Here is a 26,680-nt window from a genome sequence, read left to right as displayed (position 1 = left end):
CCCTGGCGGGTTAATTAGACACCGCACCGTGGGATGTCAACAGTGCTCTCATGCTTTGGACAGACCGGTCCCAGCCAGAGGAATGTTGAATGTCCACCAATGGAATTAGTGCCATCAGAGAAGATGAGCGCACCGCTCGTTGCTTTTGTCAGTGCAGCACGATGTCACATATCCGCCAGTCAGATATCCGGCAGTCACATATCTGCCCAGAGCAATTAACCATCTCCACTCAGTGCTATATTTGCCCATAGTTTAACTGTTATTTTTTTTTTATTATCGGTGTTCACATATCAAACCTTTTCACAACATCCGCCTGTCCCACAGTCCCCAGCCAGTTGCATTTGCACCGCTGTGCTGAATAGGTATACGCTTCACGCCTTTACTCGTTCGCAGGTATTTTTGTCGAAAGATGACCCTTCAATTTGCAAACCATGAACACCCGTATGTGCGTCGATTTAAATTGGTAGTCTGTAACCGCCAGTGAGCTTTTGACTCCTGTGCATAACAGGTCGATTGAGATATCAGGGCGGTAAAGACAGATATTTGGAAGTGTGGTCCAACAGGCAGCCCCTCAGCCCTTGTGTGGAGTTACAACATTAATAACGTTCGTGCCAATGTCGCGGCTGCAACAATGCTGGCATTGTCTCTCGGCTGCCGTCTGGCCCCGCCGTGCGAGGACGGGCGAGGCCGTGATTGTTAATTGATTGCCCCGTTTCTTTCATTCATTCCCCTGTTTGGCTTTCGGCTGGCGGCTGCGCCAAAGTTTCGTTTGACACCGCGCGCCATTTGTTTCCACTCCAAGCGCAGCGAATTGGTAAAATGATGCAGTGCATGGGCAAACGAGATACTTTTGCTTGCATCATCAGCAAAGCTTTAATCAAAAACCACCAACACATTAACGTCATCTGATATCCCCCACGTTACAGTTTTTACACATTTGGTTGCAGATTAACTTGGGTCTATAATTTCTCTCCAGAATCGACCAAATGAATACCACGTTGTGGGAAGTCTGTATTGGTTGTCTCCTAGATATACTGGCTCCCACCATAGAAATGGGGAATTTCCAGCACTGGTCGAGTGGACGAGTGAAATTACCACTTCCCAGTGCCTCGCTGAGGCATCTTGGCTGTGAACCATGCAAGATGGTTTCTGATCAGTTGTGTCGTCACCTTCCCCACACTGCTCTCCACACTCCTTATGCTTCCTTTCATTTCATTAGCCACAATATTAATAACAAGATGTAAGTACATTTGGCAATTGTGCGGTTCTTAGAGCACAAGCTGATCACAAAAGTTCTGTGTTTCATAGACGACGACTATAGTTTGCCATTAGGGTGCGATGCTGCTGCCCGGTTTTACCCAAGCAACGAACTTGCGAGCAATCATTTTGTAGCTGGCGCATTTGGGCCGCGACGCTAGCACGCACGCATGGCCTGCTGTCCTCCGGGACCGTCACGGGATCTCTCTCACGGCCGCAGTGAAGAAGAAGGCGGTGGTGTATTGACGTGGAAGAAGATGTCAAGGGCCGGGTACCACTCCGACGTATGAAACGTCGATCCTCAAGAAGCTCGCGCCCAGCGTTTTGTCACTTTAGCGGTAACGAGCTCTGGAGAGCCAACGGTATTGGAGCGTGGGGGACGTGGTGGTGGTGGTGGAGTTACGGGAAGGAGATAGCGGAACAGGGTTGTGTGGGTAGAGTCCCCGTGGGGGGTTCCTAGCGAGGTCCGTCTCACCGGTACCTCGATTCAATGGTTCACATCGATCTTAATGCTCGCGATACACGCGGCACACCGTGCATGGTAACATTGACAAGCAACATTTTATGCAAAGTGTATGAGAGGATCCCTCATTCTTCGCGAGGGATGCATTACGGTGATGCTCGTGATTGGCAAATTTCGCGGAAAATGAAATTGGTCCACAAAATCTTAGAATCTAGATTATCTAATTTCTTTATCTCGTCACTCTCATCACTTTAACTCATCGCTTAATGTCATCACTTTATCTCTCATCGCTTTATCTCACCTTTCTTTCTCTCGATGCAATCGTGTAGAGTTCCAAATGTGATTCGTGGATAGTTAACATCGTGGATAGCAGGTTCGTAAATAAAGCGGGAAAACTGTACACATTGTGTGTGGATGCTGCGTGTTGGCTTGCGTAACGAACAAGTTGCAAAAGACGAGAAGAAACAACGAGAAGGCAGTACGAGCAAGAAACAATATGAACGAGATGGGAATAGTGAGGTGTGAGAAATTGTCCTTGAACGGAATCGCAACCACGAATCATGGTTGATGCTTACAATGGGATCGTGAGAGTTGCGTGCTGGAGTTGCCAAAATCATCATCATCTTTCTTCAATCAATCACATTCATTTATTTAAAGGCAACTTTCAAAAACCAAGACCCCCTGCACACAAACGATTATTCTCCAATAAAACCTTTAAAAACAATGCAATTAGAACAAAGAGAGGAAGACCTAACAGAGAATGGCTTGACAACGTAAGAGATGTGGCACCTCTTGAGCATGTTGGCACAAGACAGACGAGGAAAGTGGAAACAAATAACGGAATGTGCAATGGACACTTCTTGGGTCTATCTGCCCGTGGATCGTAATGATGATGATTAATTAAAACAATCATAAGGCAAGTCCCCACCTGTACAGGCCAGGATAAACAAGGGGGATGGTGGGGGGGGGTGTTTGGGGGCCGGATCGACCACGGAACGACATGGAGGAGACTTCGTCTGTCCCAACTTCCCGATCTCGCCAAGGAGCACAAACCATCACTCGGACTCCGGTCATCCTCGCAGCGGCTTTTGGCTGGCCATTTAACAAAGGCGGTCACCGCATCGCGCGCTTTCAGATGCGCTTCTGCGGCCATCTGGAACGCCCTTCCTTCCGATATTAGGAAGCCACTGGACCTATGCACTTTTACATCATCTAGATTGAAGGCTCATTTCTTTTCAACTTTTTTGGTGTTTACTTTGTTGTCCTTCCGTGGATGAGCACGGTTGGCTGTGTACGGTGCAATAGAAGTTCAATATACCTGCAGGTGGGAATTATTATATCACAGGATCAAGGCTTATAACCCTGTAGTGGATTGACCACGGCTGATCATGATGGGCTATGGGACTATGACATTAATACGCGCAAATATCATTAATGTTACTCAGGAGCTTTAACGTCTAGCTGTAGATGGTTTAGCTTGCCGTAGTCATTCCAAACTGTTGACTCCTTGCAACTTGGCCCATTGGCGAGTGAACTCACCTGTGGCCTTCCAGCTTTGGCCGGTAGAATCGTCAATGATTGTATCTTCCGAGTTACCGCTCATTTAATGTTCTGTCAACTTATGTAACACTGCGTTAAAGTTTAACGTGGCCGAAGCGGTCGCATTAACACGTTTGCGGCTGTGAAAGGCCATTTCAGGGGGTACATCAAGTGAAGCGTAGTTGTTAAGAAATCTTTCGTGAGTACAACGATCTCTCACTGAAAAGATACTCCCATTCAGTCGGTTCATTCAATCACTCGGGCGTATTATATACACGGCGTGGAGCAGTTTACGCAATGATTTGCGCACTATGCTACGAACACTTAACTCGATTTTTTTTTTGGACACGGCTAACATCAGTGGTCGAGTGTTTTCTGGACCGTTCCCGGAACCACCACCCCACCCCCTACCCCCCACCCTTTACCACGCTGACCAGCACGCTAAGGAATGGTTAAAGCAAACCCCTATGACTCACATGGCCAAGGGGGGTGCCTTCTTCCAGCATTGTATTGATTCTCGTTGTATCAAATTATAAATGTATTTGTTCAAGGTCAATGTTTGCCGTGACATCTCATTAGGCCACCTTGGCTCTTTGTCAGCTACACAGCGGTGCTTTCGTCAAGTGGTTAATTACTTTCGTGGCTACACCTAAAAGGGGACACCAGGACCCATTCAAATATTACTCACCACTGATTTTAGCTGCGGCTGAGAGTTGAACTCAAGTTGCCGGATTCAGAATCTTTATTTATCCCTGGAGAAATCAGATGAGCTATAAAGCTCTTTTTCACAGATGACCAGTAGGATTAATGGGACTGCACACTAAGGACTAGACCAGCCCTATCCCCGTTGAGCCTTTAATGTTTGTATTTAAATACAAAATGCGATGGCAGATCCCTGCCTGGAAAGATGCTTGACTTGAAGAGCCACTGACATGGACGGGACTCTTCCCAAAAATAAAACAAGATCTTAAGAAGCTATAATGTAAACAAAACTTTTAAAACTAAAGTTTATTTTTTATTTTACCAGATAAGACCCACTGAGCTACATACAGAGTAGCTCTTTTTCAGAAGCGTCCTGACCATAAATGATAGCCTAACGAAGTGGTTTATCATCACGTGGAAATGTTTCGCAGCCAAATACTCTAAACGCACGTTTCTCAAGGTGGAGGGAAAAACCGGAGGACCCGGAGGAAAATGCCACGTGAATGTGTATCGAGTGTCGACAGCTGCAATACTCACGCAAACCGCCACTCTGTCTCTGCAGGCAATTCACTGCCGGAGCATGGTCCCTTGCCAGGACACCCCGTCGCTGAAGTTCACCTACGATGCCAAGGTAATGACGCAGCGGTGCCCGAGTGAAATGCACCGCAGTGCACTCGCAAGCAGCACCTCCACCACTAAGGCCCTCTCTGAGACCAGTTGTGAACTCTTACACTTACACTGCGCAGTCTACGGGTTAAATTACGCACGATGGATTACCTCATTTTTTTCGGTCGCAAATATTTTTCGCGTAGATTTTTTTTTCGGATCACGATGAGAATTTCGAATCTCAACACTTTATATTTTAGTATTTTTTATTGCAGTTGAATTACCATTTTTTTTTGCTGTGGCAAGTAATTAATGGCTGTGCTGGCGCAACCATAATCAGTCAGCCAGGTCGCCATTTATTATTCTTGCTGGACTGTTAAATGATAAAACAATGAACCGAATTCAGAGTGACGCCTCTGACACCCGTTATAAACAAGAGTTGTGTTCAGCAGGTTTATGGTGTCTGGCTGATTGAATTGTTATCGCAGATAACACCTGGCACGGAGCAGCAGCATTTGTTTAAGGGACTGACTTCTGATGAGGCTCAGAAAGTCAAAACCGGTTCTAAGTTTACCTGCTTAAACAAATGCTGCTGATAAACATTGTCTACAAGTCCCACAAACTTAGAGAATGGAAACAATATTTTGGCATGGAGAGTTGGACTTGTGTTCTAACACAATTGGCATATCTCAAAAATGGGCTTTTTATTTAGGCATACTAATGTGCTCTTGGAGTCATGGCATGAGGTTAATAAACATTTTGCTGGAACTCCCGGGAAGATGACACACACCGTTCTGTAGTCACATCGCTGGCGTACTCTTAGCTGGAAGGTGCGCTTCCTGAAATGCCTTGGATGAGTTTGCTCAAATAAATACTTTTATTTGAGTAATATAGTTTCAGAACATGATTCTGAGGATTACGTTATGTATTCTCGCATGTCAAGAAATCGGCTGTTGAGCACAAACAGAAGTGGAAGGTTCAGCCTGAAACATTGAAATGTTTCATCTCCACCTTTGACCCGCTGAGCTGCAGTCTTCATCAGGGGGGGCTGTTGGCTTCCTGACCCGGTGCCCATTGAGTGGCAATTAAAAAGCGTCGGTGACCAATCACAGCGAGTCGCAATTATCATGTGATCAGACACACCCTCCAGTCAGGTGACTGTGGGTGGCCAATCAGATGGAGCCCGTGACAAGACCTTTGCCAGCCCCCACCTTTTGACGTGGGAGTCAAGGGAAACGAGGCACGTGGATCAAAGCGTGAATCTTTGTCGGGCATGATCTGCACTTGTGTGACCGGCCACCGTGACCTCTGTGGTATCTGCCTGGGCATTGACCCTGATGCAGGCTGCGCAGGCGGTGTTTACTGCCGCCCGGCAGTTTAAACGTTTTCGAGAAAATAAATAAACGTGCGGTGTTCGAGGTGGTGCCTTCTCGCTCTGTTTATCCGGCTCTTCTTTTTTAAAGGAAAAAAAATCACAGCCACATGTCAATTTGTTCTCACATAACACTTAAGACACGATGAATTATTAAGCATTTTTTTTGGTAAAAATAAAAGTGCAGCCCCGCGTCTGCGTGCTCTCACCTATACTAGTGGAAGGGCCTCCAATGAAGGGAGCTCTAGAGAACCCCTCTATAGGGTATTATTGGCCTACTCTTCCACGCTCGCCAGATATCTTCAAATAGGTGGGAGTACCCACACTTTATCCCACCACACGTGACCCGCCAGTCGATTAACTGTCATGATGCCCATTGACACTGCTGGGTGGACAGATGCCGAGGGATTTGAGAAACTTGTGCCATTTGTTTTCAACTGCCGTGCCAAGAGATCGAACCGACAACCTGCGGATTGCATGTCCAGTGTGCTCACCACTACACCACCAGAGCATCCTCATAATTAATTACACTTTCATAAAAGGATTTTTTTATCTGCTCTTAGCTATTAAACTCTGTGAGTTTATTGTGTAGCCTTTGATGATTGAGCTGAGGCTAGAAACGTTAACCTTGTGTGGCTGCCTATCTTCAAACCCAAGATATTAGTGGTGCCGATTTAAATTCTCTGACCCAGACATTAGCCGCCCCCCCGAGTCCCCCCAGCCACCTCAAATGTCACCGTCTAATTCTGTAGTTGTAAGGAATTGGATTCAAATGTTTGCAAGGCTATTTTTTTTTGCTCTAATAAGTTTGTTTTGGTGCCATTGCAATGACCAGGCATGTTAAGGGTAAAGCCTAAGCTTGTTAAGCAATGCACGTTTAAGATTCCGCAACTATCTGTTTATTGACATGGATGAACATTTAATCAGTTTTCCGTCACTTTGTTTGTGTGACGACACCTGCCTCTGTGCATTCATCAGAGTGTTCCTTTTCCAACCGCCTACACGCAGCCCTCACAGTTTGTTTATATGCTTGTTTGTGTAAGCCTTAAGTGGGCTTTTACGCCGCTGTAAACCGTATAAACTGTGCTACTAGCATGCCTAAGCTACCTGACAGCAGTTGGCCGTTGCGTGCGCGGACGGCGTTACTGGCCCTACTGCTGCCCCAAAGCCTTGGCTGGGTCTAATGGAACCCGTGCTCTATTTATACCCAAATTACGGCGTTTAAGTAAATCATTCTGTAAGCGGAGTCACGACCTTAAATAGCCACACACGTGCTCATGCTCACACAAGAGACGACTGCCAAACTAAACTTTGGGTTTCGGAGCGCTGATACCGGCGCGTCAATTAATTCAACTCTTCCCCATCGCAGAGCCATTGAGTTATGCAGGGGCAATCGGATATCTTTTTGTTAGGATCTCAAAACCCAGCGAAATGTTTGACCCATAATGGTATGCACCATCCGCGACCGTGTAAATGAAAACGCCAGCTGTACCGAGCGATTTAAGTGCATTTGGAGATGCCTAGTGGGCTCTGCTTCCTGTCAAATAGGAGTGAGCTCATTACCCTGAGATGCTGCACCATAGAGCTCGATGTATTTCCGACCATCATCATCTAGCCAGTGAACTGAAACGCGTACACCAAGCTCTCAAGATGAATGGTTATTCAGACTACACAATCCGTAAAGCTATCACCCCAACCGTTGGCAAAGAACCATCTGAGGACCCAATCAAAACCATCACCTTGCCATACAAAGCAGGGGTCACCAAAAATATCTACAAAATCATGAGCAAACACAAGATCCAGGTTTGATTTAACACAGTACGTGAAATTCGTGATCTGATCCCATCTGTGAAGGATGTGATCCAGTGGTGGCTCCTGCAAAATCTCTCAGGGGGGGCAAATGTCTGGATGATTGATAAGGATAAGGTCCACCCATGCAATGGATAAATTAACAGCTTAAGCATGTAAAGGCAACTTCACTTCTTTAATATTAATGAAAAATAAAGTGACTCTTACAATACATCTTGTTTGTTTCTATACTCACTATTAAAACAAACCACTCAAGTTTCTTTTATTAAAGATTCCACTAGGTGGCGACAAATTATATTGTTGGATGAAACGTGCTTACGTATGATGACGTAAGCATGTTAGGGCGAACCCTCCCGGAAGCCATAGAGAATGCATTGCAGTGCCCCCGTTCGAAAAAAAACATCTTTGAATGTAAGTCTATGGGACCACTCGGGGCGATTCTCAGCTGGAGGGAAATCGCCCAAAAAGAGGCGGTACTCCACAGAACGTAGCATGACGCTGATTGGACTATATCCAGAGGCACAGTGACGGCTAGGGTGACTTTATGGTTTAATGACATTGGTGGTTCGTCGCCCAATCGCCCTAATGAAGAAACCGCCCCTGATGTGATCCCTAACATGCAATACCCCGGCGTCTACAAACTAAGCTGTGTCTGCGGCAGTAGTTATGCAGTGGGCTCAAACTGACTCGCAGACGCACACTTTGGAGGCAACACATTTATTAACACCAACACAGGGGGTAACTGCCCCTTAACAAAATAACAACGTATGGTGGTGACCACCAGGCTAACTGCACTAGTTACACCGTAACTAGCTACAACGGACCGGACCCCAGCTCGGTTCCAGGTCCACGTGTTGGGGAGTCTGTAGACAGAGAACGTAGATTATTCAGGATGAACAACAACGTTGTCGTTTTTTGTAATTTTTGGTTATTTTTTGTTATTTTATTTGAACCTATCTACGTGACTTCACCGAAAGACCCAAATAATGAGATGGAGCCTGTTTGAGAGATGTTAACTGCCTCACCTGGTATACAGGAGGTCGTAGGTTCGATCCTGACCCTGGCGCCTGCTGTATATTTAGAGCTTGCATGTTCTCCCCGTGGTCGCGTGGATGTTTTTCTCCGAGTTTTCAGAGTTTTCTCCCCACATTTATAATCAACATGCATTTACAGTATTTGGCAGTTGTAAATTTCCACGTGATAAGCCACTTTGTTGAGCTATCATCTGTGGCCAGGTCGCTTTGGGGAAGAGCTGCATAGCTCAGTGGGCCTTACCTGCTAAAACAAAAAACAACAACACAAAAATAGGGGCAATGAAGGGGCCTGTCCGAGGGATACAACGACCACATTTCTGACCTTTCTGTTGCGCGAATGGAAAGAGAAGAGGCAGATGGAAAATACATTGAAGGTCATTCCACACAGGCCAGAATTTAATACACGTACGTATGCCAATCCAAAAAATGAAAGCGCCGCCATCCATCCTCAATTGAGCATTGGGTTGCATGCAGCTCCATTGGTGACCTGGAGCTGGCTGTGGTAATTCCACAATTGTGTGGCAGGGTCCGTGGCTGCATTGGAATGGGCTGAGTCAACCCACAAACAAGATTTGATCACAACAGCTGCCAATGGTGCGTTGGGTGCTCGTGCCACAATGCCAGTGACTCAGATACACGGGGTGGCCCAAAATGATTTTCCCAAGATTGAGTACAACTTATTAATTCATTTTATGTCAATTCCTTCCTTGTCGCTTTGTTAGGTGCATGTTTGTGATAATAATTTCAAGATCATGCTATTTTGATGTGAATAGAAGTTAATTGCAAATAGCTAACTGTGTCCGCCTCTTGTCGACTAACTTTTGGGGCTACTCGTATGTAAACCGATTTAATGGACAACATGCTTGTGGCCCACTGTTGACGTCGCATTTACAATGCAAGAGGAGTGATTCTTGTTCTGTCCCCGTGTTCCAGGTGTCTGTGCCCAAGTCACTGGTGGCTTTGATGAGTGCCCTGTCCGATGGCAGTGAGCCTGACCCCACCAATGGAGAGTTCACCATCCACAAGTTTAAGCAACCCGTAAGTCAACTTCACCTGTAAGGTCCCACTCATTACACACAAAGTGCTTGCCACAATGAACCACGTTACCTCGCTGATCTCGTCAAGGAGCATAAAGCTTCACGCGGACTCCGGTCACCCTCGCAGCAGCGGCTTTTGTCAAACCAGCGAAACAAGACGGTGGTCACCGCATCGCGCGCTTTTCAGATGCGCTTCTGCGGCCGTCTGGAACGCTCTTCCTTCTGATATTAGGAAGCCGCCGGAGTGATGCACTTCGAAATCATCTAGATTGACAAACTCGTTTCTTTTAAAGCTGCTTTTTGTGTTTAATTCGTTGTCTTCCCGCACCTTCGATTAGCACGGTTGGCTACGTACGGTGCGAAAGAAACTCAACATACACACATATTCATCGTTTTGTTTCTTGCCCTTTTCCCGCACCTCCAATTGGCACGTTTGGCTATTTACAGTGCTGAAGAACTTCAACATGCATACATTGTTTAGTTTGTTCTCCTTCTCCCGCACCTCTGATTGGGATGGTTGGCTACGTACGGTGCTAAAGAAGTTCAACATACATACATTACGAACCCACTGCATTAACTGAACCTGCCGTGCGCTGATACGCAAGTCTGACTCGTTGAACTCGTAGGGAACGTTGCAGGCCAGCGACCCGAACGTTTGACGTTCTGGTACCAGTGCGTGGAAGAAGCACACAAACCTGGTAAAAAAATAAATGAGGCATGGTAGAGTAGTGCGGCCAGGGAACCAAGAATCCAGACTTGTGAATGGAGAAGAACAGACTCCAAGCACTATGGTGTGGATCATGCATTCAAAGCAGAGTCGGTGGGTGTAACATTTCTCTGCCACGATTGCCAACCCAGTGGGCCTAATGGATAAAGACATGAGTGATAAGTCAGCTACATTGTGCTCACACGTGGAAAAAAAATAGTTTTCTCATTGGCTTGGTTTTTCAGTGGCTTAGTTGTACGAACTTTTAGCAGCTTAGACTATATTTGTATCTGAGTTTGCTGTCGGCCCCAAATTCCAGCCAAGTTTGGGACCTTGAGAACAATCTTCGAATTACGTTTGGTACAAAGTTGCCGCTTTCTTGAACTTAAACAACACATAGCAGATTTGTAACAAACACGAACCGAATTGGTCGAATGGCCTCCACATTGTACGTGAATATAACGTGTTGTTGTTACGTCATGCGTGTGTCGATAGATAGCATCAGACATTAAACTATGCTTATGTACGCTATTTCACGTATGCAACTCGCATGTGTCTTGTAGCTCTCAGAGACTCCGTCTTGTCCTCTGTTTATTAAAAATACAGTCCAATAACAACTCGACACATAACACACGTGGCTCCGTACACTCGGGTGATGAGCCACAACCTTAATCGGTAGACAATCTCGCTCCCAAGCCCCGACCCCAGGTGACGACCACAGCAGTTCCCCCAAACCAAGCAGCCCCAAGCCTCCGCTCACGCTGCTATTGATGCTCGCCCGCTCCGGCCACACCCTGAGCCTGAATCCTCCTCACCGCATCTGGCCCTGCCGCTCACGTCTTTCTCAGATTTCCCCGCCATTTGATCCCGGCTTATGAATGCTTAACTCGTCCATTAGCAGCACTTCCCCGCCATTGGCTCCCGCCTCATGAATGCTCGTTAACTCGTCATTAACTCGTCCATTAGTAACCATGATCGCGGGGAGCTACACTGTCCCGCTATCGCTCCGCACTGTCACTACACATGTATTAATCGCAAGGGGTTCGAAACACTCCCAAATGTTGTGATTTATTAAAATGATTTCTATTGTTGACCACGAGTCCCATGCCAACCAAGGCATGGAACTTGGACGTCACAAATGACGAATGCGTTAAATCGCTGCTACCGACGAGGAGACCGCCCCAGTCGGTGGGGGGCCTGCACTGTCTAGGCGGCCTGTTGGAATGCAAGCGTCACACAAGCCTGGCTGACTGTTTACCCCCGGCGTTTGCTCACGAGTAGGAGATAGGCAATAGGCAATTTAACTTGTCCGCTATTTCCCATGAACACGGACCATCTGGCCCCCTCTCGAACTAAAAACTAAAACTATTCAACTATTTTTTTTACCAGGTAAGACCCACCGAGCTATGTATCTCTTTTTCTGAAGCGACCTGGCTATCACAAATGATAGCTCAACGAAGTGGCTTATCGGGTGGAAATTTATAGCAGCCAAATACTCTAACCACATGTTTCTAAATGTGGAGGGTAAAACCAGAGGACCCGGAGAATAATCCATGTGGCCACGGGAAGAGAGATACGCAAACTCCAGATATACAGGCATCAGGGTCGGGATAGAACTCGCGGCCGCCTGTATACCAGGCAAGGTAGTTAACATCTCACCACCACGTTGCACACATCTCGACCTGAAACAGTGCTGCCGAGTTGCTTTTTTGAATGGCGCCTGCCATTGCAACAGTTTGAATGATCTGCTGTTAGCTGGCTCAGATAAAGAGTTTCGCTTAAGCTAAGTGAGAATCACCGTCACATCACGTGAGCTGAATAATACGCCGATTGAATATCGTGACACTTTAAGAAGTGGCTGGGTGCCTCGGAGGGACAACGAATGCTCTCGGGACACTAAGCCAGCGCGGCAAAGAACTTTGGTTTGTATGCCGACAACCACCTGATTTTCAAATGCAGGGAGCCAAAGGGTCTCGACCCATTAATCAATGGCTACAGACAAATGTTTTACACATCTTATTCAGCCCAGCCCAATTCTAAGGACTGATGTTGATAAATACATCAGATGAGTGATATATGAGGTGAGCTACTTTTTTTTTTCGAGGCCATGAAATACCCACCGCATTATTGTGGCTGATCGAGGCCTCATGAAGTGGCTGCAGGAGTAGCTGCGAGGTTGTCAGAAGTTTTGCGGTAGAGATATGGATTGTTGATTCTATCCGCGCGGCGCTTTAGGTTATTCTCTTGTATTCTTGCGTTTTTCTCTGGTCCTCCCGCAAGCCAGACACTCATTAATGTGGAACTGGTCAACATCGTGATGCATTATTGTTACACATGTCTCTTATTACCCATGCCGTGCAGCTCACAGTGATTACTTGTCCATACTTTTACCACGCTGGTCAGGGCGGGTTTGTGAAGGTGGGGATCGTAGGTGAGGGAGTATAATAATGCATGACAACTGTGGATTGTTTTGCCCCCTGTTGCTCACAACACAGCCATGCAGCCCACACCACCCTGTTGTGTTCTACTTGGTGGCTGCCCACTCAAATATTATCCAGGCTTCAAAAGCCCGCTAAGCTTTTATAAATGACGAGATATTCCAGGCGATTTTTGTCGTAGGCCGATTACATCATTTGTTGTGGTTCAAAATAAAAAGGTCGACCACCAATTTCCGAATGACGCCAGCACCGTTGAATAATCTCCTGAAGTGGCCACTCCAGGTGAAGGTCACCGCGACGCAAACATCCGGACATGGGGAGGTCGGGCGGCAATATGAAAAGGTATAAGAATAGGTTTTACCCTTTCTGGCAATAAAACAGTTGTGTTAAGATGTTCAAACACCAAACTGAAACCTTTTGCAAGGAATACTGTCTGCATTAACCACATATACTTGTGGTGAAAATGCAAACAAAAACATGCTCTGGTAGTATATGATGCATTGCCTTTGAAACTGATTGGTCCACACCAGAGACAGTTTTCTTTACAGCCTCGTCTCAAACAGTGGTAGACCAGAGGATGCCAAAAGGCAAACAACGCACTACCAGAGCATGTGTTTTTTTGCATGTTAACGCAGATAGGATTCCTTGCAAAAGGTTTCAGTTTGGTGTGTTTTAACATCTTTGCACAACTTGTTTAATGCCGGAAAGGGTAAAACCTATTCTTATATTTTGATAGTGGCAAGAGAGGTCCCGTGATAAATACGAAAAGTGGTCGCTCTGCTCGGCTCGCAGGCATAGCCGCTTGACATGTCGCCTTCATGCAGAGCGGCCACATTTTGCTTTCAGTGTCCTGCTATTTACCTTGAGGCCATCCGCGCACAGGTGTCTGTATTTTTTTTTTTTTCCGAGTGCGCACGTCCCCGTACGCGTACACACGCAGTGGCAGCTCACCCTCGACTGGCCTTGGGCGTGGAAACATTCGGTAGCTTAATGGTCAAAAAGTCAAGAGTTATTTCCTGCTCAAGTGGCCACTGAGGCAGCAGCAGTGGTCATCTCTAATTTACAGCCCTTGGCCAGTGGTGGAAATTCCACCTTTCTAGGGTGGGGGCGAGTCTCTCCACAGAACAACCACTGTTGGTTGACTTCTCAAGCAAGCAGTACTCATTTGATCGATCCCAGAGGGCTGATGCACTGAGTCAACCCTCAACCAGGATTCAAACTCTTACACCCTCCGACTGTGAGCTGCTCGCTTGACCGCTAAGCCACCTGTGCTGTGCTGTGCCCCCGACCGACATGTGTATCTATGTCCAGCGTTGGGGCGGTTATGGCAATGAGCCAAACATGCCAATGCAAGTCTAGACAAAAGGCATGTTAATGACAAAAGGCATGTTTAATGATGCACCCGTACATTGATGAATTTTCGAACAAACACGGCGGTCACCGCATCGCTCACTTTCAGATGCGCTTCGGCGGCCGTCTGGAACGCTCTTCCTTCCGATATTAGGAAGCCACTGGAGTTGTCCACTCTTAAATGATCTAGATTGAAAACCCATTTCTTTATAACAGCTTTTTGTGTTTAGTTTGTTGTCCTTCCCCCGCACCACCGATTATCATGTTGGCTACGTACGGATGCGAGGCGGAATAAGTTCAACATACATACATTCAGCAATGGGGCAGCATGCGTCTCCACTCGGGCTGATCCAGTGGATGAAATTCCACAATTCCACAATGTTGGGGGGGGGGGGGGCATCCTTCTATATAACCACAAAGTGGCACTTATTTTATACACCATGGAAGGATGAGAGCTTGTACAATGTCAGTGCTATATCAGCACAAAGTACATACCTGGTCTGTAAATAAAAAAATATATATAGGGAATTTAACTCGTAAGGTGTGGTGTGCATGTCAAACTCCACGAGCCTCCCCAGATCGCTCCAACAGCAGCTGAAGTCCTCAGTACCCCCCTGTAAAGTTCCCAGGACAACCATTGGATCAGCTGCGGCACTCTGAGCACAAGTGGAACAGCGCCACTGTGAGAGTCGTGATGAATATCAACGTAAATATACCGGTTTCAAAAGTCTTAGCGTCGTCATAATCCAACAAGCATTGGGCCATGTTCTTCAGTGTTGGTGGCCCATCACGGAGTCATTAGTGGCACTTTGCACATTCCTATGGCAGGAGGCAGAGTTTCCTTAGAGCAGGGTTCTTTAGCTACATTTTTCTAATGGCCACATAATACAAGTCAACATTTGCTGGTGGGGTCACATGACGTCATGTCATGTGATGCGCAGATGCAATGGCATTACATGGCTTCGTGATGCCATGACATTAGTACAAATGACCACGAACTTGTATCTGGTGTTTCCGATTCTCTTATCTCCTTGTTGTTCATCTTGCTAATCTTTATCGCTTTTCTACAACTCTGTCACCTCTATCTCGTGTTTATCTCTCATCTGTATCTCTTCATTTCTCAGCAGGCCATAACTAAGCGTTCTCGGCCCACGTTTGTCCCGTGCGGGGTCGCCAGTTGAAGACCCTTAAAAAAATATTAATTTTGAAGTAAAGAAAATGTATAATGAAGTCCATTGACCAATAGGCTACTCAGATCATTGCGCCACTGTTTACTTAACTGCCTTTGATTTCAGTAAGTAGGTGAACATCCCCTGCAATAGCATCCCAGAATCTCGCCACGAGAAAGCTAAAGCGAACATGCAATCGGCAACATATGATGCGGCGTATGTACGTACGTGCGTTGGAAACGCACGCCTGCTACTGATATGCATTACCAACCTGTTGAGGCTTACATGATGGATGAACGATATATTTAGCGTGTTTACCCAGGTCGCGTAGCAGCGTGGAAAGACGTGCAGGCGGAGAGACGGAGGCACGTGTGTCCCGTGAACGAGCACACGTTCGGGATGTCGCCGTAAAACAAAACCAAGTGGATCTCTGGACGGCGTGAAACGAGGGATGACATCCGTGGGGATGAAGCCGCCCAAAAAAGGAGAGCGGCTAAATTAACGTCGCGAAATATCCTTCGTTGAGAGTTTTGCAAAAGTTAAAGTGCTTGTAATAAAATGAACGCAGGGAGTTGTAAACCGGACGGGCGATACTGTGGCAGAGGATACTTGACTCAGTCCTGGGGCCATTCGTAATTTTGCTGAGAGCAGCAATGTTCGCTTTAATTACAATTACGTTGTGTTAACGTTTCATTACAAACTGCACATTTTACAATAGTGATTGACCCCCAGGTCTGGTGGTGAAGCTGACATTCTGGTGGGCACGGGGGTTAATCATCCCATCATCCTTCAGAGGTTGATTAAAGGAATAACACTTGTTAAAAAGGTTCATGCCTTGGAATTACAGAATTTTCATGCATGGCCTACGTCCGCCAATGGAGACGAACTTCGTCATTGACGGTTTGATGCGATGGCTTGAGGTGTATCCATGTGTCATGGCCGAGCCATAAACCATCACACGAACTCCGGTCATCCTCGCAGCGACTTTTGGCTAGCCATCGAACAAAGACGGCCACTGCATCACGCGCTTTCAGATGTGCTTCTGCGCCCATCTGGAATGCTCTTCCTACGGATATTAGGAAGTCACTGGAATTAAGCGCATCTAAATCCAGATTTAAAACTAATTTCTTTAGAACTGCTTTTTGTGTTTATTTTTTTGTCCTTCCCCTGCACCTCTGATTTGTACGGTTGGTTACGTATGGTGCGAAAGAAGTTTGAAATACACACATACGGGCATTATAGTGCACACCCATAATCCTGGTATTGGCCAAATATCCCTTTTCTGAAAAATGACACTGCAAATTACTCAATTTGGATGACACATTGCAACATTGCCCCCTACTACAAAAAAATTGTGATATGCAAGTGAAACAAACATGGGGTGCCATGGTGGCGAAATGTTAACTGCCTCGCCTGGTATACAGGAGTTCATGGGTTCGATTTCAACCCTGACGTCTGTATATTTTGAGCTTGCATGTTCTCCCAGTGGTCACGTGGATTTTTCTCTAGGTCCTCCGGTTTTCCCCTCCACATTTATAAACAGCGTGCATTTAGAGTATGTAGCTGCAATACATTTCCACATAATGAGCCACTTCGTTGAGTTATAATTTCTGGCCAGTTGGCTTCTGAAAAAGAGCTATGCAGCTCAGTGGGCCTTACCTAGTCAAATAAAAATAGTTTATAGTTTTCAGATTAGTATTTGGCTGCTATAAATTTCCACCTGATAAGCCATTTTGTTGAGCGATCATTTGTGGCCAGGTCGCTTCTGAAAAAATAGCTCCATAGCTCAGTTGGCCTTAGCTGGTAAAATAAAATAAGATTTTTAGTTTACTTTACTTGGCAGAATCTTCCAGAGTATTGAGACTCGGTGAAGCTTTCCGGGATAAACAAACGGGAGCTGAGTTCTCGAACAAAGCTCTCGGTTTACAGGGCAATCTACATTTCCACCCTCACCCATGGTCATGAGCTTTGGGTAATCACCGAAAAGATGAGATCGTGGGTACAAGCGGCCGAAATGAGGTTTCTTCGCAGGGTTTCCAGGCTCACTCTCCGTGATTGTGTGAGGAGGTTGGTAATCCGGGGGAGCCACAGAGTCAAAGCCGGTGCTCCTCCAGATCGAGAGGAGCCAGTTGAGGTGGTTCGGGCAGCTGGTGAGGATGCCCCCCATTAGACTCCCCCTCGAACTCGACCGGGCAGCAGCAGCACGTCCCTGGGCGAAGACCACGGGGCCGGCCCAGGACACGGTGTTGGGACTATGTCGCTCGCCTGGCCTGGGAACATTGGCGACCCTAACCAAGCCAAGCGGACTGAGAAACAAATGAACGAATAATAGAGATGTAGACGTGATCTCCAGAAACCTCGTTTCCTCCCCACATTCAAAACAATCCTGAGATCAGAATCTTGGTAAAAGCTATTTACCAACGAACATATTCCTAAGCTCTTCTTTTGTTACAATCTCATTACAGTCGTAAATTGCCAATAAATTGGCAATGCGTTTGGCCTTTTTTAAGGGCTGGAAGTTCACACGCTTAAGTCCACTGGTGGAGCCCCTACCCCAGTAGCGAGAATTACAAATCTCGATTTGCAAGTGCACTAAGTGGTACTCAATTTATTTGCCCCAGAGTCATCATACATCACCAACGAGTGGGATGGACTATGCCCTAAGCACGTATGTAACTTGCAAGAAACCGTGGTGGTTTGTTTGGTTATATTTTTTTCCCCCAAGTAAAACAATCTTGGTATCGTATCATTTACAAGTGATAATGCTGTATTACGAATTGTTTACTCGGAGAAGTATCCTAAAATGAATCCTTTGATAAACTCGAATCAATGCTTTGAAGTATGCTGCTCAATCACCGCAACGTTGGAATTTAGCATTTCAGTTAATGGTACCCATTTTTTTTTCAACTGAACACGTGCTAACTTGCATTGTATTTCAACAATGTGTTGAGTTTGAAAAACAGCTTTCCTGCAGGGACTGGCTCATGGCTATTATCCAGTTTTAAATAAAAAAAACACAGCCCTGCTAAACGTCTTCGCACTTTTTGTCCTGGGCAACAAACGGACTGTTTCATTTCTCAAATGCTGACAGGTGTTGCCTCCGGCCTTCCTATAATGACCCGAGTTGACCACAACTCTGAGTTGTTTTGAGTGTCGTTTCTTCAATAGGTAGCACTTTATCTCTCCTCTTTTAATTACCGTGCGTTTTGCAATTAAATATTTTAACTAGGACTAGCAACCCACACGTCCTTTGGACGGTTACCATCCATCTATCCCTCGCTCCCAGCCAGCAAAACTATTCTTATACAGAACCCTGCCTCTCTCCACATTTGTCTTGCCTTCTCTCGACTGTATATCACATTGCATCTCGATTTATCACTTTGTTCCTGTCCCGCTCACCTCCTTCCAGTATATCTCACTCTACTTCCCTCCCCCGCTATCTCTCTCCACATTTCTCTCCCTTTTCTCACCTCTCACATTCACTCTCCTTATTGCCACCTCTCCCCTTTGCCATCTCAGGCTCTCTTGCCTCTCCCTAATCCTCCCTGCCGTTGCCTGTCACGTTCCCTCATTTCTGTTTTGCTCTCTTTCCTCTCATGCCCTTTCACCCTCTCCCCACACCCTCTCTCCTCTGCGTTCTTCTCCACCTCTTCTTCCTTCCCCTATCTCACTTCTGCGGTGCCGAGATGGTAACTACCTCGCCTGGTATGCAGGACGTCGTGTGTTCGATCCCGACTCCAGCACCTGTTGTATATTTGGAGTTTGCATGTTCTCTCTCCCCGTGGTCGCGTAGATTTATTTCCCTCATTTAAAATGAACGTGCATTCAGAGTATTTGGCTGCTATAAATATCCACATGATAAGCCACTTCGTTGAGCTATTATTTGTGGCCAGGTTGCTTCTGAAAAAGAGCTATATAGCTGAAGTGGGCCTTATGTCGTAAAATAAAAAATATATACATTTCGTTGACTTTTTCGTTTTTGTTTCTAGTTTTAGTTTCGTTGAAATACTTTCCTCACCTCCCTCTATCTCCTCTATCATGTTTGCGGAGGATACACGGCTGGGGTGGAGTGTGGGTGCAGGGGGGCATTCAAAACAATCTGGCCAGGCATCAGCCAGGCATTGGGCCAGGCAGCCACGAATCCAGCCAGCAAAACTTTTTTGTTCGAACATAGTATGACATGCCTGCGATGAAGCTCCACGACCAGTTGTTGTTCCCCTTGCAATTGTTTGTAATGCACCACTGCTGTCGACGAGGACCACAATGTCAATGGGCTGTATCCTGTCACTGGCTAAGCATTATACGGTTAGGATTCAGAGTACCCGACCGACCCCGATTCAGGCTCACACTTTGTGGGACTCGGGCTTTCGCTACCCCAGCACGGGGCGGGAAGCGAGGAGTGAAATCACCGCCCTCACGCGAACGTGGATTTTATGGCTGTGTAACCGCATCGCCCGCGCAAGAAACGAGTCCACCGAGCTCGCATCTTTCGTATTTATCACGTCCAGGTGATTAGCGAATAATTTACTGTACAGTTCTGTACTTTATTAAACATGTATGTACATTTATAAACGTTTTATATACACTCGTATAGTAATATAGTAGTATATAGTAGTGGTATATAGTAGTCGTATATAGTAGTGTATAGGAGACGTCACGGCATTACACGCCGCTGCTCCTGACGCAATTCTTTGGCTCGGCCACCTGAATATGAAATTGTCGTTGTAGCTGTGTCGTCTACACGAGCAATACGAACGAAAAATATTTATTGCATCTCGGATATGAATAGATTGTTTTCATTTCCATGTAAAGCTTTCGTGATTGCAGGAATTCATATTCTTGGATCTTTCGGTAAAGTCACGTAGAAGGGAATTATTAAATAATAAAAATAAAACAATAAAATTCTCACGAACTTTCGGCCACAACACAAGCAGCCGTCCTGCTGCTTGAGAGAGGACGGTTGCTTGTGTTGTGACCGAAATGTCGTGAGAATTGTATGTTTTATTTTTATTATTTTATTATTTCCCTTCTACGTGACTTTACCGAAAGATCCAAGAATAAGATTGTTTTCAATTATACAAAAAACGACATCACTGTAAAATGTCAGTCACTCTGAGAAGGAGTGTTTTTAACTTTATAAACGAGACTCGGGTTACAGCAGTAGCCGTTGTTTGTTCTCGCCTAGACCCTTGAGACGCACAGGCACGGAACGTCACCCTGCGATGGGAGGGTGGCCATGTCTCCCTGTCGGTAATCGGAACAAATCGGTGTCGCCACGCTCAAGCCACTGGTGGAAATTCCACATTGGTACAGTAGAGGGACGAGTCTCTGGACGATCGCCATTGACTGCCCACACTATAGTACAGTACAGATGTCATGATGATGATGATGAAATGATGGGCTGAGACAACACCAAACCAAGAGTTGAAATTTGCCACCATCTGCCTGCACAGTGTCGCCCAGATAGATAGTTTACTTAGAGATATACCACAATTGGGGACGATTAATTTACATGAATTAGGTGTGTTCATAATATAATTTAAGTCGTGACCACGTTCGCGAGTCAAAAGGTCAGGTCACTACAGAGTGTGGTTTCTGCCACGATTTCACCTTTGCCATCAGAACGCGGTCGTGCTTGGTGTGCTGCTTCTACCGTGTTAACACGCACTCTGTGTTGTGCTCGCAGGTGCAGATACCCAGTTATCTCATCGCCCTGGTGGTCGGAGCCTTGGAGAGCAGGTACTCACCAACCAGTGCGCAGCTGATCAGCATCATCCATTCCACAAAGCAGAGTCCAATAATATTGCAGCAATCCCTCACCAACCGCGGGGTTTAGGTTCCTGGGAAATGCCGCGTAGGCAAATCCACGGTTGGTGCGGTACACAGAGGGGCCTTTGGGAAATAGGGTGTTAGGGGAACCACGGCTGCGGTCAGGCGTATCATCGCTTAACTTCGTTGTCTGTTTCTTCACTAAACACGAATAAAATACAGTGCATTACACAATCACATAATAAAACATATAAACAAACATTACGTTCACTTTAATTCTAGATTTGAAGCTTTCGTGACTGCAAGGAATCATATTCTTAGGTTTTTTCCGGTAAAGTCACGTAGGTAAAGTCACGTAGGTAAAACATTATTTTCATTAATTTTGATGTTTTACCTACGTGACTTTACCGAAAAAACCTAAGAATACGTTCACTTTACATACCTTTTAATATTGAGGGTAGAAGTCCATGATTATATATATGTGCTCTGGGAATGCTGCGGCGGTGTCATGGGGAGTGCACTGGGCTTGCGAAACTCGTGCGTCGATGGTTCGTTCTCCATGAATCACCGGTCGATCGGCAGGTTGCGTGTGGTGAGGTAAAGTGTGGGTGCTGCTGCCCCTTCCAAGAAGTCTGGCCAGCGTGAAAGAGTAAGGTCAACACTCTCTAGGTGTGTTGTGTGTGTATGTTCAACTTCTTTTGCATCGTACATTGCCAAACGAGCATTAGTGGGGGAAATACAAAAAGCAGTTCTAAAGAAACGAGTTTTCAATCGAGATCATTTAAAAGTGGACAGCTCCGGTGGCTTCCTAATATTGGAAGGAAGAGCGCTCCAGACGGCCGCAGAAGCGCATCTGAAAGCGCGTGATGCGGTGACCATCTTTGTTCGATGCCGAGCCAAAAGCCGCTGCTAGGATGAGCGGAGTTCGCGTGGTGATGGTTTATGCGGCAGTTGAAAGAAAGGGTACATTTCATGAATCCCTTTCCACCTCCGTCCTCTCAGCAACATTGATGGACAACCCCAGTCGATCGGCAGGTCGTGTGTGGTGGAGTAAACTCTGTCGAATGTGAAAGACACCCTCACCACGATGTGCTCTCTAGAGCTTTCTCGAGTGGAGGTCATTCCGCCAGCAGCGGCGTGAGCAAGGAATTGCAGGGCTTCACCTTTACCTCATCACGTCCTCGTGTTGAGGGCCACTCCCTCCACAGAACGACCATTGGCGATTCCACACGAGGTGCTATCCATTATATTGCCTCCAGACCGACGATACCCTGTCAGCCTCTGGCTCAGATTTTAAATCGCACTGTGAGAGTGACGTACGCGGACCGCAGTGGCTTGAGGCTGAATATTCAACTGACCAACATCAACACCCGTGTCGTGACATTCTTTTATAGACATTCAACGGAGGTGCCTAAATTGAACGGTGCTTTTGATTTCTGGAGCAATAATCCCAGCAACCACCGTCTCTGCCAAGTCTGCTCAGCTGTGACAATCGGTGATTTAAAGACTAGACTGAATTTTTTTTTTCTTCGGACTGCGCTATGAACCTGGTCGCCTGAGTTTGATTCCCATTCACGGCCAGAATTGGCGCTGAGTGATATCTAAACCGGTCCTGGCCTCCCCACATTTTACAAACTCGCATGAACCAGCGAAGTGAAGTATGACCAAACAACCCCCGTGACCGGCACGGTGTGGAAAGACATCCGACCAGCAGTGCATTGACAAAGGGCAGTCAATGGAAGAACGAAGATTAATGTGTTCTTTTTTACTTAATCAGTTTGTCCGGCACGTCAGTTGCAGCGTGTAGCGACATGCAGCTTTTTTCACAACCGATAATTATCGAGCCGACGCCCTCGCAGGCTGCCTTTCAAGCACTGCCGCAGAGAACGTGCCCGGATGCCAAAGCATCTCGCTTGACCTGCCTTATGGGCAGCAGCTGCTTCAAACCCGTGGCCATTGTGTTGTTCGCACTCTCAGGCCTCCCGAACGTGAGGATGCACGCAGGCTGAACTTGCAGAGGCGATTGGAAGCTTTTTACAGTGCCACAGACGGTCAGCTGTACTTACGACTGGCTCGCTATGCCCATTGCCACAGTGGGATGGTTTTACTATTTTTCTCCTTGTCCTTTGAATTGTGTGTGTTTTTTACGTGGATTGTGATAATATTGTCCCCACAAGCATTTTGTTGGCCACAATTACCGCAACCAAAATCGGTTTCTCTATACCCACGCTGGAACAAGTGATTGACCCCTGTCTTGTGCCATTCCCATCATCCTTTGTGCAAAATTCCACACAATAAGGAAGAGGAGGATGTGACGGATGGGGACGCGCGTTGTATGTGTGTACGTATGTGTGTGTGGCCTCAAGATGCACATGCCCTGGTGGTCCCCCTCTTTAAGAAGGGGGACCGCACATACTGTAACAACTACAGGGGCATCTCACTCCTCAGTGTGCCGGTAAAGGTCCTGGCAAGGATTATTCAACATCACCTTGCTAGGCACACTGAGGAGAGACTTGCGGAGCCCCAAGGCGGTTTCAGGAAAGGGCGGTCCTGTACAGATGCCATATTTTCTGTCCGTCAAGACCTGCATCTCTGATTTATTGACCTGGTCAAGGCCTATGATACCATCAGTAGGCCTGGGCTCTGGGTTGTTCTTCGTGCTTTCGGAGTTCCTGACCCTCTGCTCACGATCATTAAGGACCTTCATGATGGTAAGCTGGCCCAGGTAAAACTACGTGGCCTGAAGTCGGAGCCATTTCCTGTTCACCTTGGGGTGCGACAGGGATGTCCTCTGGCTCCCACATTATTTAACATATATTTCGACCACGTAGTTCGTGAAGCCTTCAATAGCGGTACCGGAGGAATTTCCATCTGGCACAGATACAATGGGAGGCTGATCGATGCCTGGGTGCGGTCAAGGGATGGCTCCCTATTGCTCAACCATGTTATGCATGCCGATGATCTGGTAATTGCTTCTCACTCAGAGGAGGAGTTGGAGGCGCTGCTGCTGAACCTGGAGCTTTCCACTAAGAGGTGGGGATTTACCATCAGCCCCACCAAAGCGAAGCACCTGCCTGGGTATTTTGTACCATTGGACACTCCACCCCCACAACTCCCAATTGGTGATAGGGCACTTGTGGAGATTTGTGGAGAGTTTCCCATACCTGGGCAGTGTGCTCATGACCGGCTCCGGTTTAACAGCAGAGGTCTCACTCCGAATCAGTAGAGCGGCATTATCTTTTCATCGGTTGCGTAACACTGTGTGGACGCTACCTGGTCTGTCGCTCTGCACGAAGATTCAGGTCTTCTCGGTCATTCCGTCCCTTTTCTACGCTTGCTAAATGTGGACCCCCCTAATGGAGCATCTTCACCGGTTAGAAACATTTAGGCTGACCTGCCTACGATCCATCCTGGGTTTAACCAGGCTGGATTGTGTGAGGAGCTCAAAAATTATTGAAAGATCTGGACAAAGTCCCATCGGTGAGCTCCTCCGGCAGGCAAGGCTGCGTTGGCTGGGTCATTTAGCCTGCATGCCCAGCCACCGCATGTCTAAACATATTTTGTTCGGCCGGATCGAGGGGGCTAAACGGGCACGGCACGGGCTAGAGAAGAGATGGAGTGATGTGGTACAGGAGGACGTGGAGCTGAGTGGACCTTGCCGATGACTGGTACCAGCGGTGTCAAGATTGGCTTCTGTGGAGGAGGCTCGTGAAGGACGCTACTGGGCAGTTGGAGGCAGTCGCCCTCCAACAACAACGGAGGGCGGAGGAGCGACGCTCATAACAACGAGCGGAGCGCCGGGTGGCTAAAGCACAGCAAGTTGGCACAGTAGGGGGCACAGGTGGTGCATCAGCCAGTCATCTCGGTCATCTCAGTCAGTCGACCCGTGGCACCTGGGTCTGCCCCGTGGCACCTGGGTCTGCCCCGTGACCTCCTGCCAGCGGGCGTTCGACACTTCACGTGGCCTCAAGGTGCACATGGCCTGGCACAAGGGTTGTAGTGACGTCACCGCCACTTAGTGGCGAATGGCGGTTGTTGTTGTTGTGTACGTTTATGTACGTGGAGCGGTCGTGCAATGATTAGTGCGCCGCGCTACAAACCCGGTGACCCGAGTTTGATTCCCGCTCACGGCCAACACCAGTGACGATAATTATCTGAACCGGTCCTGGGCCTAAAACCACATGTGGTGATACTGCACGAGTGGACCATGGAGGTCAAATGTTGAATTTGCAACATCAGCAGGATATGAAAGCAGGAATGATGCCATCCTGAGTTGTGGTGTCATTTAATTGGCATTGGTGGTTAGGCCTGCCGGAGCTTATAGTTACTGTGGATTGCAAGTTTCGGACCCGTGCGGTGAGTGAGTCCCACAGTTTACAGCCAAAGTCAAGTCAACAAATCTCCTTGCTGCAATGAGCATGAAACAGTTGCTCATCCCCCTTGCCATCATAGAGCCAGTGGTGGAAATTCCACAGTCCTATAATATTGTCTATTTTCAATGGTCAACAATAATACTCAGTTGTTATACCCAAAGGGACGATGGGTCCAGTTAGCATCTGACCTACCGGGTCTGCTCATTCATTGCCGCCCTGCTTGATAGAGCACGTGTCCGAGTGGTTCCCTTTGGAGCACACATTGAGGGGAGCGCTCATCTCAGTTCGTGGTCCTGACCCAGCGAAAGCAATCGCACATTTCCATTGCAAGGGGCCAGTCTGTCCACGAGGCTTCGACCGTATATTTGTGACGAAGCGGTATCTACTTTAGCAACCCCCGGAAGGGATCGTGGGGCCCGGGTCGACCCTCTTGACCACTATTTGAACGTCCAATTTTCCAATTTTTTCTTAAATCAGCATTGGAGGAAGGTGTTTATGGTTGGTTGTCCGGCACCGTTCCGAGCTCAAATCCAACTTAAAACCCAACCATAATTACACTTGACCCGACCCCGGCGCGGCTGTTAAACAGATGCACGTGTGCAATAGAACCCCTCCTTTGTCCTCTGCGCTTGGCCTGCAGTCACGAACGATGTGATGTAAGCTCGTTACCATCAATTTATGTCCGTGGCAGTTTGTTGGAGCATCGTCGCCTCCGTCGGATGAACTGTTGACCAGTTTAACGCGGCGCGGCGCTCGGCTTATTAGTTGATGGATCTGTAACAACGTGATGATTTTGTACATTCGCTCTGCATGGCTGAAAACACGGTAATGTTTTTTATTTGCCTTGTAATGTGTTGCAACGGGGGTGATCTGGCACTCAGCTTTGTGCTTATTGTCCACAAACCATTTTGCGGACTAAATTATTTGATCATACTTCTTCATTTTGTTGGAATTTCGTTGATATTGTTATTATCATCTTTCTATTTCACTTGGATTGTATCTATAAAAGTGAGTGTAGTATTATGTTTATGCGCAGCGCTTTGAGATACTTCAATA

At 46.9% G+C, this 26,680-nt stretch overlaps 1 protein-coding gene across 1 annotated transcript in view; it reads left to right on the top strand.

Moving 5' to 3' along the window:
- LTA4H (leukotriene A4 hydrolase) overlaps positions 1-26,680 on the top strand; it is a 118,190-nt gene that overhangs the window by 38,523 nt on the left and 52,987 nt on the right. The window contains exons 5-7 of the mRNA XM_078860811.1: positions 4,524-4,592; positions 9,716-9,820; positions 21,169-21,221. Coding sequence (XP_078716937.1) covers positions 4,524-4,592; positions 9,716-9,820; positions 21,169-21,221 — 227 coding nt within the window. The remainder of the gene's footprint in view (positions 1-4,523; positions 4,593-9,715; positions 9,821-21,168; positions 21,222-26,680) is intronic.

This window comes from Lampetra fluviatilis, chromosome 11 (assembly GCF_964198595.1).
Source record: "Lampetra fluviatilis chromosome 11, kcLamFluv1.1, whole genome shotgun sequence".
Taxonomy (NCBI): domain Eukaryota; kingdom Metazoa; phylum Chordata; class Hyperoartia; order Petromyzontiformes; family Petromyzontidae; genus Lampetra; species Lampetra fluviatilis.
The sequence above is the reverse complement of the archived record's forward strand: the minus strand, read 5'-3'. Positions and strand labels throughout refer to the sequence as shown.